At 36.7% G+C, this 13,607-nt stretch overlaps 1 protein-coding gene across 1 annotated transcript; it reads right to left on the reverse strand.

The window, feature by feature from the left end:
• Positions 1-1,191: 1,191 nt before the first annotated feature.
• LOC109173477 (protein FAR1-RELATED SEQUENCE 5-like) lies at positions 1,192-4,762 on the reverse strand. Its single transcript, XM_019322714.1, has 3 exons — positions 4,375-4,762; positions 3,148-3,980; positions 1,192-2,829 (listed from the first exon to the last, which is right to left on the reverse strand). The coding sequence occupies exons 1-3, from the start codon at positions 4,457-4,459 to the stop codon at positions 1,420-1,422; spliced, it is 2,328 nt and encodes a 775-aa protein (XP_019178259.1). The 5' UTR covers positions 4,460-4,762; the 3' UTR covers positions 1,192-1,419.
• Positions 4,763-13,607: the final 8,845 nt, after the last annotated feature.

Genomic DNA, 13,607 nt, shown 5'->3' on the forward strand with positions numbered 1-13,607 from the left:
TTATGTAGCTACCATTGTTACTGTGCATGGGGGATTAAGCCGGTATTTAGTTTGTTGGGTTCTCATTCTTTTTGCTAAGTAAGGGCTGCACCTGTGTAACCTCATGAAGTTTGTTTATTTGCAGTTGGTTGTTTGTTTATTAGTGTCAAAATTATGTTATTAATTGCTTCTTGTTTAATTAAATTTTGGTATCTCATTTGTTGTTGGGTTGCAGCGCTGTGTGTGTTTGGATGCACAGTGTTTTAACTTGGGGTGCATAGGTTAATGAAGTATGTCTGGTTCTCTATTCATCCAAAGTACACAGAAGGCAGTAGGTCTATATTATCTAATGTGCGTGTGCAACTATATAATTATCAAGGCATGGGTAAAAAAAATGGGATACAATTAAACTCAACCGGGTAGTTTACTATTAGCTTATAGGGTTTACTAATTGAAAGTATGTGTGCGCAAGGGCGGTTCTAAGTGGGCATATCTGTTCGTAATACATTGGGTTTCGTCGGTCCATTTAAATTTAATTGTATACATTGGGTTTCGTGGGCCCATTTAAATTTAATTGTATACGGTTATTGATAAATATGTGGGTGCACCTTGGCGTTAATTAGTGTGCGGTCGCAACGGATTACATGTCAAAAATGTGTTGTGAGTTTAATAAATTTCTCCGTAGTGAGTGTTTCGCTGTTAACTGGCTTACTAATAGAAGGGGGGGTGCACAGTGGTTGGAGACCGGGTGCATAGTGGAAGAAATTAACTAGTTAACTATTAACGTGTAGGCGTAGTGCACAGCTATCTAATTATAAAGCCTTGTGTGAAAATGGTATGAAATTAAACTCACCTAAATAGTTTTCTATTAGCTTGTATGGTTTTCTAATTGGAAGCGTGTGTGTGAGCTGGCGGTTCGAAGTGTGCATGTCTGTTCGCAGTACATTGGTTTTCATGGGTGAAATTAAAAACGGTCCAGTTGAATTTAAGTATATACGGTTATTGTTAAATCTGTGGGTGCACCTTGGGGTTAAATATTGTGCAGTCGCAACTGAAGGTGGCAAAGATGGGTATGAATGTAATAGATTTCACTGTGGTGAGTATTTGGCTGTTAACTCATAGGCGTAGTAATAAAGCCTATGGGTGCACAATGATGGTGGACCGGGTGCGCAGAAGATATTAACTAGTTTACTATTAGCGCGTAGGCGTAGCAGTAAAACTGTGTGTACACGGTGATGGTACACAGTGTGCATAGTTGAGCAATCAAGTAGTTAACTATTACACTGTAGGCTTAGAAATAAAAACTGTTTGGACATTGATGGTAGTTAGTGTGCATAGCTGAACAAACGAACTAGTGATGGATAATATTCTAATATTTGACAAGTATCTAATTCAACTTTAAATTGTGCTAGAATTCGTAGTATTTTAAACCACTGGAGGCTACTCGTCTGGTATGGGTTTTCTTTCTGGACAATTTTGGCTGTCGTGGCCCGGTTGGTCACAAGTAGCACATGTCCTCACCTTTTTCTTCGTTCTTTCCATTGCTTTCTCTTTATTGCTCTTTAATCGTTTCCCGCTGCCATTGTTTTTTGCAACATTGGGTGGCTTGATTTGGATCTCGGTAGGTGCAGTAGCGTTGACTATTGATTCAATCACTGATTGGTGGCTGGTGCTTGGGTTGGCTTGTTGCTTAGCACTCTTTAACTTCCCGTTTAGCTGCTGCATTGTTGTCAACATTAGAGACATTTCATTTTCACTTCCATTAGCCAATCCCAAGCAGTTGTAGAATTCATTCCAGAGTTGGTTCGCAATTGATTTGAGTTCGGTCCCCCCTTGCGTATTAGGGCTGCCTTTCAACACAATGTCATACATTGGCCGTGCACATGCGTCTCTTGTCCATCGGGGAACAATATAGTGTGCTGGTATTTCTTCGATGCCTTCGTCCTTGAAAATTGCCAACACATGCTTACATAAGATTCCTACTCTGTTGAATTTGTTGCAACTGCATTCTGTTTTGTGGGTAGCTTCTTCGTGTGTTACCTCGTACAATTTCGCACCTGTTTCGTGTACAACGTACTTCCGGTTCCCGGCCTCAAGTGTCTTGTTTGTGATTTTGCATGTGAAACTTCCGGCCCATATTTCTTTTTGGAACTCGTAGAATATGTTGATGGTGTACAATGCCGCTGCTTGGCGTTCCATGCCCAACGGGGTTTTCGGTTCAGGGGTTGAACCTTCACAGTCTGCGTTCAACTTTGCCTGGTTATGCCTCTGTTCTTCTATGGCGCGGTTGTATTGCATTATAAACTCGACTAGGCTGCAGTGGTGATTGGTGAATTTTCCGAAATAACTGTTCTCCGATTCTGAACGTGATGTTGTTTTGAGTAGTCCTCCCATGAATATATCTTGGAAATATGCGGGTATCCATGATGCATGTGCCTCGTACAGTTGGTTAAACCACCTGTGCTCAACAAGGTTGTAATCTTGCATTACCTTTGCCCATTTCAATTCAAATTCGGTGGCACTTAAGGTTTCATCCCATACTGCATTGTTTAGGGCCTTTTTAAACTCGATGTTCTTTGCCAGTGCAGGTCCTGCCTTGTCCCCGACTTTTGACATGATGTGCCACATACAGAACCGGTGTCTCGTTTTTGGCATAATGTTGGGTATTGCGACTTTTAGTGCTGGATCTTGATCTGTAATAGTACATCTTGGTGTATACCCCATCGCGGCTTTGAAGCTTTTTAATAACCACTCATACGACTCCACATCTTCTCTTGCAATGAGGCCTGCTCCAAATGTAATGCTTCGTTTATGGTTGTCCACGCCTGTGAACGGTACAAATACAAGTTTGTATCTGCATGGTGTGTATTGTTTCTCAGTTAGTGCATAGACATATAATATTTAGTAAGACAGGCCTCATTTTTTTTTTTGGCTCGCCCGGCAGACATATAAAAGTAAAACTGCATGCATGCTGTTGTGCACTCACGAATACACAGGGGTGCACATAAAACATCACAGTGTAATTAAGCATTGATTCGATCGGTTCAATTACCAGGGCTGGTGATTGGATCTCGTGGTTTATATTGTGCATACAATGTTTAGCAGTTGTGCATGCATGTGTGTTTGAGTACTAACACGTACTGGATAACAATTTAATTGGAGTCATATGTACCTGTTCGTGCTGTACGTAGCGTCGAATGACATCACGTCGCCAAAACATGCAAAATTCTTCCGTGATATTGCGTCAGCCCAAAACAACCTGCATAGTTGTCTATCTTCGTTTAGATCAAAATCGAAGTAGAAGTCTGGGTTGGCCTCTTTATTTTTGTACATGTCTTCTACCACCATTTGTGCATCTGCTCCAGCAATATACGCCAACAAATCCCTTCTGAAGTTGCAGAAATCCGTGGATGTTGCCCCTATATCAGTAAAACTTCCTACCATTTCTTTGTATAGTCTCCAAGATTTGGTAGAACCAATGTTTGCCCTTGCACAGTTTGCTAGGAATATTTTGTGTCCAATATCCAGCTTCCTATTTATTTTCAAGAAGGGTCTCCCAATGTCTGAGCATAGGTAGTGTGTGTGCCATAACTCCACTGCATGGACCGTGTAATTGCCGGTCTTACACCTTGTTATCACAATTCGGGCCTTACAACCAACTCTTTTTGACACCCGCTTTCTTTTCTTTGGTTGTGTGGTGTTTACCATGTCGGTGGCTGTGGTATTGCCCTTCTTGGGGGGCTTGAATCCTTCCCGTGAGCATAACATGTATTTTATGTGTACTTTCCCTTCCCTATTCATGCGCATCGTTCCTTTTCTAATATCAAAATCGACAGTAATTGCGTATGCCCGGTAGAAGGCTAGTCCGTCTTCTAGTGTTGCAAATTGTTGCCCTTCATACGGGGTGCATTCACTTTTGCAGGTGGGTAACCACCGTTTCGTTCCATCGGGTAATATGATCATTTCGCAATCCGTTGCTTCTTCTTCAGTATGCTCTTTGCCTATAAATCAAAGGTGTGTTCCGTAAATATTAGTAGCAATTTTTGGCACTAGTAGCGCTGTTAGAATTGAGTATAATATAAATGATAGAATCTGTGGGTGCATGCATGTTCAAACTTCGGTACGTTGTGTGCATTTGAGACTAATAACGGGTGCACTCTATGAACTCAACGCTACATTCCCTTCCATCACCCTTCCTGTAATCAGTCCATGATTTCTAGTACATACATGGTTAAATTATTGATGCAATTCCATCACATCTACTACGAGTACATACAGGGTTAAATTATTTACGATTTGTGACTCCCAAAGTTTTATTCCAGTGCATTCAGTTGGTTTTTTCACGGTTGGATCGATATGCACAGTAATAGGGGTTCAACTATATGGTGTACTTACCTGGATTGGCGTCATCCATGGAGTCCAAGTTGGCATCATAATTTCGTTGGTCTTCGTCGGCCATGGTGTTTCCTCGCGCGTCCATGGAGTCTGTTTCTCACGTCGATGGGTGCACATGGGATTGGTTCCGGTGGGGGGGGGGGGGGGGGTGTTTTGTCGCTGCTGATTGACTATTGCATTCCTTGTAGTATTTGAATTCCTTAATTATAGGGTGCCATACGGGTTAGGAGTCGTTTCACAGTAGGGGGTGTGTGTGCATTGTCAATATTACCCTTATTAATAATAATTAGAAGTCAGCGTCTCCCATAATAGGCTACATCTCATCCGTTCATCTTATTGCATCCTATGGCTAGTTCTTGTCCACACGTTTGTATTTTAAGAGTGTTTGCATTAGAATGGCACCCTATATATATATATATATATATATATATATATATATATATATATATATATATATATATATATATATATATATATATATATATATATATATATATATATATATATATATATATATATATATATATATATATATATATATATATATATATATATATATATATATATATATATATATATATATAGAGTAAATACCACCTATGGTCCCTCGAGTTTGGTGACATCGCTATCAATGGTCCCTAACTTCCGTAATTACCATCCGTCATCCCCCGAGTTGTGAAAAGTTACCATCTAGCGTCCTTCCGTTACTTCCTCCCGTCTCAACCGTCAAAATGGAGGGTAATATTGTCATTTGACTTATACGAAAAGAGTTAGTACCAGCCAAGGTCCCTCGAGTTTGGTGGTTTGGCCATCTTTAGTCCCAATTTTGGGTGCTCAATTTTGGTCCTGTGACTATAGGAGTCTTGTTAATTGCGGTCTACGACTTTCAAAACTGTTAATTTAATACCTTGACTATGCAATTTTTATCAATTTTGGTACGGCCAAATTACCGATCAAATTTCGCCTGAAATTTTTAATTGGTTATATAATGGGGATATTTTAGTAATTTTATATCTCTTTTCTTCCTTCTTCTCGGAGAATCTACATGGATTCGTCAGAGAGCCAGTAGCGACGGACGCAGACGGAGAGAAGCAGCTGGCACACGCCGGAGGAATCCCATACGCCAGAAAAAACACCAAACAAAAAACCGCCACAAGCCCACCAAGAATTACCACACCATGACACCAGAGTTCTTGATTTCAACAAACCCATTCAATTATTCAAGCCATCAACAAAACAAACACCACCGGAGACTGAGACCACGTACCAACTTTGCAAACACCCAAAATCTTGAGCCATAGACCAACCAAAAATGACCGGAAAAAATTGCGGACATCGGAGTGTAATGATGGAACAGTGGCCACCATTCACCAACCCCAACTCAATCCAAGCTCCAAGTCGCCATTTTCTGCTTGAGTCCAATGACCCTCTCTTGTCCGAAAACGATATTAAAAATCTCTGATGGCCTCCAGTCCGTGAATCCCGCCGTCAGCGACAATATGTTCCCCTGCCCTCTACCCATTATGAAAAGGTTGTGCATACTGTTTCAGTGTTAATTGTGAATTCAACGAGGGGAAGAGATGACATGGTGGAGTTGGCACAAACACATGTCCATATGTAGTAAAGAACCGTGCAGATTCCTGCAAATGCCCCAACTGAACCGACAATTGCGAACACTAATAAACCCCTCCTAAGCCATTTGGAATGTGGCGGAGACAGCGGCGGCTCTCGCGGGGGTGAAGATGGTGGGAATGAAGATGGAATGTCACAGGGTTTACAGATTTTCCGATCACCGGAACACAAAGATTGGTACTGGGGGGATAAACGCCGCATTCATCGCAATCACTGTTAACGCACGGCCTTCTCCGAGAACAAGAAAGAAAAGAGATATAAAATTACTAAAATACCCCTATTATTTGACCAATTAAAATTTTCTGGCGAAATTTGATTGGCAATTTGACCGGAGTGACCAAAATTGATAAAAATTGCATAATCAAGGTACTAAATTAACACTTTTGAAAGTCGTGGACTGCAATTAACAGAACCCTTATAGTCACAGGATCAAAATTGAAATTTACTCAATAAATTTTTTTGTGTGTGAATATATATGAATTATGCTAATATGTAAGCAATGACGTTGAGAGAAATTGAAGAGGAGAATACTATACATTTGTAAATTTTCTTTAATATTGTATAGGAGACGAGGAAGTTCGAGTTGGAAGTTGAGAAACCACCAACTTTCTTTAATATTGTTTGGCCAAGTTTGGGACTAAAGATGGCCAAACCACCAAACTCGAGGGACCTTGGCTGGTATTAACTCTTTTTGTATAAGTCAAATGACAATATTACCCTCCATTTTGACGGCTAAGACGGGAGGAAGTAACGGAAGGACGCTAGAAGGTAACTTTTCATAACTCGGAGGATGACGGATGGTAATTACGGAAGTTAGGGACCATTGATGGCGATGCCATCAAACTCGAGGGACCATAGGTGGTATTTACTCTCTCTCTCTCTCTCTCTCTCTCTCTCTCTCTCTCTATATATATATATATATATATATATATATATATATATATATATACCATTTAAGTAGCTTGGACACCAAGATCTATTAAGTTCTATTATCTTGTCTTGTTTAATTTTCTCCCATGAATGTACAAAATAAAGTTTTTTTTTTTTTTCTTTTTTAAAGTTGCATGTTAATATCAAGAATACACCTTTTGGATGGATTGGACAATTATTAGTGGTGGTTATACTCCGGAAGGTCATCAATCTCAATTCCATCAAGAGACAAGCAAGATAGCTAGCTAAGAAACCTATTAGTGATTCCTTAATATGATTCGACCAGCTAGCACCCAAAGTGCATGCTTTAGTAAATGACATTATTATTGTACAATCATGCTAACTCTTATATAATACTCCCTCCATCCCATTTTATATGTCTGATTCGATTAACGAGGTTTAACAGAAGGTATTTTTAAATCAATTTTTCATAATATTAAGTTCAGTATTAGTATACAAAATTTATATATTTTAGAAACTACACTAAAAGTACTATTAAACACAAAAGATCAAATTTAAAAATAAGTAAAAAATACTAAAGAAAATAAACAAAGAAGAAAAAGTTAGTTTGACCAATGAATAGTAAGTAGGACAGATAAAATGAGACAGATGGAGTAAATTTTTTTTTTTAACCCGAATCGAGTGTTTACCACTATGTTAAACACTATAGCTAATGGTGAATGTACATCTTTATTTCCTTATACTTGCATAATAGTCAACTCCACATTTTGATGACAAAGGCCCTGTTTGGTAAAATGGTTGTTAGCTGATAGTTGTTAGTTGTTAGTTGTTAGCTGATTGTGTTAATTAGAGGGTATAAATAGTTGATAACATTAGCTGATTGTAGAAAGTGTTTGGTAAATTAGCTGTTAGTTAATAGTTGTTTGGTATAATTTCTTTTCTCAAAAAGTTAATTGAAAAAGTTGCTTGGAGTAACTTTTTGAATTTTAGCCTTTTGGAGTTGCAAAAAGCTAATTAGCCAAACATTTATATTGACATTTTAACTAAATTAAACAATTAATAGTGGTCAAATAAGCCAAAATTGACCTATAGGCCAAATTTTTACCAAACAGGGCCAAAATATTTCTTCCCAACAATCCCCTCAGTACATGTCAGCCTAAACTGCATATCATGCTTTAAATACTCCCAATGATATTTAAACTAATAACTTCTTGCTCATGTAACTTCCTCTTTGCCTAAGTTATACATTGCCAAGATATAAGAGAGTTTTATTATATATTATGATTAGTTATTACTAAATTAATTACAGGCAAAATTTAATTGAATCTATGAATAATAACTTGTTTTCTTATATATTATGACGTACTTAAGAACAAAATACATGTATATAACATATATATTGAATGAAGTCAATATTATATTGAATTGTACTCATAATATAACTATTTTAAAAGGCACTATATATATATATATATATATATATATATATATATATATATATATATATATATATATATATATATAGGGAAGGGATCAGGTGCTGGTGGTGCTTCCCGTGCGGTTGTGTAGGTGGATTCATGCACATTAAGCATTACACTGGCACACTTTAAGTATACAACAGACGCACATTAAACACACAAACAAAATACATTCAGAACATAAACTCATGCACCTTAAACACAAAACTCACACATCTTAAGCACAACCCTCACGCACATTAAATACAAAACTCACGCACATTAAGCACAAGATCAGACTCACGCATATTAAGCACAAAACTCATGTACTTTAAAGTTTCAACAACAACTCACATTAAGTACACACTCGCGCACATTAAGCACACAACTCACGCACATTAAGCACAAGACTCACGCACCTTAAGTACAAAACTCACGCACATTAAGCACTACACACTCACGCACATTAAGCACAAATCTCACGCACCTTAAGCACAAGACTCACGCACATTAAGTACAAAACTCACGTACATTAATCACTCGCACAACCGCACGGGAAGTATTTACCCGCACTGGAACTTAATATATATATATATATATATATATATATATATATATATATATTTGAACTTTTAATGACATACTTAAATACCTCAAACCGACCTATTATTACTCTTCTCCCAAACCTATTATTACTCACATTGATGAGAAGTTGAGAAATTTGTTGTTTTCTTGATGCTAGCTAGTAAGTAGAGAATACTATGATCTTGACGTACTACTTGCACTACCTAGGCCTCTAGCTCCAATGGAATTGACATGAATGGTATGTTTATAGCCTTCAATAAGTTGATTCAATTCCATTAATTTCAAAATATCTCACCAAAATAATAATAATAATAATAATAACAATAATAATAATAATGCATGTGATCTAAAAGATCGAGTACTACTTGCTCCTTCCACCATCTTGTCAGACCGGGGTATGAGAACCCTTGGGGTGAGCAAACCTTAACGGTTTTCAATTGTTATACGTTATCTTCATTGAATCCTAATTGGTTCATCACATCAGTGTCTTGAAATTATTGACTCTAATTTCAATAGACGAATTTTACCAAACACTTTTAAGCATAATCAGTTAGTTAACAACTTTTCAGTTTTCAGCTTTAATTTCAGCTATGTACCTTTTCAGCTAGGTTTACTAAACATAGCCTCTATTAAGCCTTTCAATGAGGTTGTATTTGCATTCTCTGGACAGAAAGATAAAGAAGATGAAAAAAAGAGGTATCGAATTTATGTTGTGTTACATATATGTATGCAAAAAACAAAGGTTTTGTTGACTATATATGTTTTGTCTAAAGATGATGAAACTACTTTCGGTTAGTATAGTCATATATTCCCATCCACTAAGCCTCTAAGCTGCAGATTACAAGTATTTAATTCTCATCTTAAAGTTGGTATTAGATTTTCTATCTTTTTTGGTCTACTTTACTAAAACGTATGTACCCAATTTATTCAGGATTGATACCACATCGTTTAGCATTCAACGACGAGACATATTTTGCATACTATATTCGTATCAGAACATTATATTGGTCATGTTTGATAATATAGTTAGCTTATCAGTCAATTTTGACTTATTTGACTATTATTAATTGTTTGACTTGGTTAAACAATCAATATGTGTGTTTGATTAATTAGCTTTTTTATAACAGCTTATTGCTCCAAAATGTTAAAATTCAAAAAGCTGCTCAAAGCAGTTTTTTCGATCAATTTTTTGAAAAAGTCATTTTACATGTAATAAGCTATCAACTAACAACTAATTTACCAAACATTTTTTTACAATTTTCTAATGCTATCAATTAGTCAAACTCAGTAATCCAATCAGCCAACAACTATTTACCAAACACTCCCATTGTTGGATATTGATGTAGTAAATATGGTGTTACTACGATTATACACAAAATACGGGACCGAACCAGGTTTAGGTCCTTCTGTGGTATGCTTGTTGGTTTAAAGTATTATGCTCGGTGTTCAGCGTGAGGTCAGAGATTCCCGAACTATGTAAAGTTATAGAACAATTGCTAAAAGTCCCTTTCATTGCCATCTCGCGAGGTATTTATAGGCAGGGGAAGAGACACATGCCATGGGGTCGGCATGTGCAACACGTGTATTTCATGCGCTCGGCACTCTCGAAAGCCTAGAGGCAATTTATATCGTGCGCCACGGCGCACATAGCAATGTGCACCCAGGCACAAAACGCGCGCGTTTCATGCTGATGTCACTCCGTCCGTCCAAACAGACCAAACCCCATTATGTGTATTCAGTTAAAAATTTATGTGTATTGTGTTATGAGTTTATGTGTATTCAGTTAAGAGTTTATGTCTATTATGTTAACCAAACCCCATTATGTGTATTTAGTTAAAAGTTTATGTGTATTGTGTTATGAGTTTATGTGTATTCAGTTAAGAGTTTATATTTATTATGTTAACCAAACCTCAGTATGTGTATTCAGTTAAAAGTTTATGTGTATTATGTATTATGTTAGATTATGTGTATTCTGTTATGAGTTTATGTGCATTCGAAACAGATGAATTTTTTTAACAAGTTAACAAAACGACGTCGTTTTGAGAGACGCGAGGCGCACAGTACTATGTGCGTCCTGGTGCACGGTATAACGATTGAATTAAGGAGGGATCTAGCCAATCATTATTGGGCTTGGTTTGGGTGCTAGTGTGTAGACGCTTAATTTTAACCAATTTTTTAAATCAAGGAAAAAAAAAAAACCTATATTAAGAGTTAAACTTAATTTTTTTCTCTCTCTCGTTGTATCTCTCCTCCAAGTCAACTTGTTATTGAGAAAAAAATACAAAAAACCCTTAAATACTAATACGTTTCTATATACATTAAAATAAAAGTAATAAACAAATTGTTGGTCATCCCTACAAATCCAGGGGACAGAAAACAACAAGGAGACCATGATCTTCATATAATGGCAGGTGAGGTCCAGTTTGATAAGAGGTTTTTTGTTGACATTATGGTGGGACACAACAGTTTGGTCTGATGTTTTGCCACCACTGCACAGTAAACCCACCTCATCACCAGCTTAACTGTCTTCCCCTTTGCAAAAAGTTTGAAATTATTATCCCAGATTTTTTCTGGGGGCTCCAATTCAAAACCAGCCACCATCTTTTTCTTTAATTAATTTATTATTTATTATTTATTTTTTCCTAATTAATTAAATCTTTTCAATAGTCAATTCCATTGACTTTCAAGCCACAAACTTGGGACAATTAGGACAGCAATCACATGCTGATTTGGTTTCTCTTCTCTGTCTTATTAATATCATCATTTCCCCCTCTCATTTCCCAAGCAATCATGAGTCATTTCATTACCATGGCTGTTTTGCACACAACTTTTGTGTAGTCTTCTCAATCCCAAAACAATTTCCCTTAGGTGGCCTGGATTGCATTTTTTTTTCTTTTTGAAACCCAAAGGAAAATGCATTAATTACTATCCGAAAACAAAACATTACAAGGAAAGGAAAGGAAAGGAGATGATCAAGTCAATTCATACAATTAGACATAGAAAGAGCCTCTTTAACTAAGAAATGAGCGGCCCTATTTGTTGATCATTTAACAAACGAAATATACACATTAGGGGAAATACGTAGCAAATCTTTAATATCAAGCAAAAGTAAATCGAATGATGAGTCTAAATAAAGTCTTGAAATTCAGCCCTTGAATAATCTGTAATGAGTCAGATTCAATATCGATGTAAGTGAAGTTTTGATTCTTAAACCAGCTTAGAACCTCTCTAAGCCTGGATTGCATTTAAGGTAGATATATATATGATTAATTTTCTAATTGTGGGTTATATAAAGTAATTTTAAGGTGTCCAATGATGTCGGTGTTGTGTTGTGCCTACAAATATAATCCTGTTGGTTTATATAGTGGATGGGTTATTACTTATTAGATTATCCGATATAATGTATGTGGATAACATTCATGGTGCTAAAGATATCGGTGTTATGTTATGTTGAGAGCATTTAAAGGGAAAGGCTCTTGTAGCTTACTCAAGTTGTCCCACATTGGTTGGATAATCTCTTCTTTCCTCACTTATATACTTCAACACTTTAAAGAGAGTTTGAAGTGTTATGAAGAGGGAAAGGAGGTAAATTGTGTGTGTTGTTGCTTGGCTTGTGGTAGGGTTAATGTTTTGCTCCCAAAACTTTTTTTCTCACCCTATTTTTGTATGAGTGTGCAGAGTTGGTCCTTTGCTGGTTTGTAGCTCTACAATAGTGGATAGTGAGAGGTGGGTTGTTACAACACACACACTATATAAACCATCCTGATCTCCACTTCTAAACACTGTGTGAATAGCCATGCTGCCAAGAAAACCTGCTGCGTTTATATTGCCGGTGAGAAACATGGAGCTATCCTGTACGTTCTGTTGTGCCTGTCGAGAGCATGCGACTCAATCTCTGGTCGTAAATGCTTTTAAGGTAGTGTTTAATACACGATACAGAACCTTTTATCCTTCTTTCGTTCCAAACCAGCCACGCCCAGTATTCTCCATTGTTGCTTTTCCTAACATGTTATACCCGATTTAACGTATTGTTACACATTGTTTATATCAAGTGCAATACTGGCTCAAATGTCGACTGAAACAAGACACTATGTGTGTTCATAATGGAAGCTAAGCATAATTGATGAACCATAATTGATTCTTTGATTTTTCTCTTAATAAAAATAAAGAACCGTGCCCTTAGGAAATCACTCGCTATTTATAATAAAAGAAATTAAAAGAGATTTAGTCCTAGATTTGGAATTTTTTTTTTTTAAACATATGTAGAAATGAAATGCATTAATAAAGATTTAGAGCATCAAAATAAAAGGAAGAACAACAATCCACATTCCATAGTAGTATATATGTAGTACTATGCCCTTAGGGTTGTGGTTCAACCTTTTAGAAGAATATATGTAGTACTATATATATAACTAGACTTCAATTTAACAGAGTATATATAATATTATACGATATAATGTCACTATAATATTGTATGATATGACGTCATGAAAATACAAATTAATGAATAATCTTTAAAAAAAAAATTGTGTGTCACAACACAATATCGTGAATGGTGAAAATTGAAAAAACAAATTTATAAAGGGTAAGGGACCCATGCAAGACTCATTATGGAGACAAGACGTAGGATGGTTGTGCATATCATATTGGGGAGAATATGATGCCCTT

The sequence above is a fragment of the Ipomoea nil genome, unplaced genomic scaffold, assembly GCF_001879475.1.
Source record: "Ipomoea nil cultivar Tokyo-kokei standard unplaced genomic scaffold, Asagao_1.1 scaffold0482, whole genome shotgun sequence".
In the NCBI taxonomy this organism is placed as follows: domain Eukaryota; kingdom Viridiplantae; phylum Streptophyta; class Magnoliopsida; order Solanales; family Convolvulaceae; genus Ipomoea; species Ipomoea nil.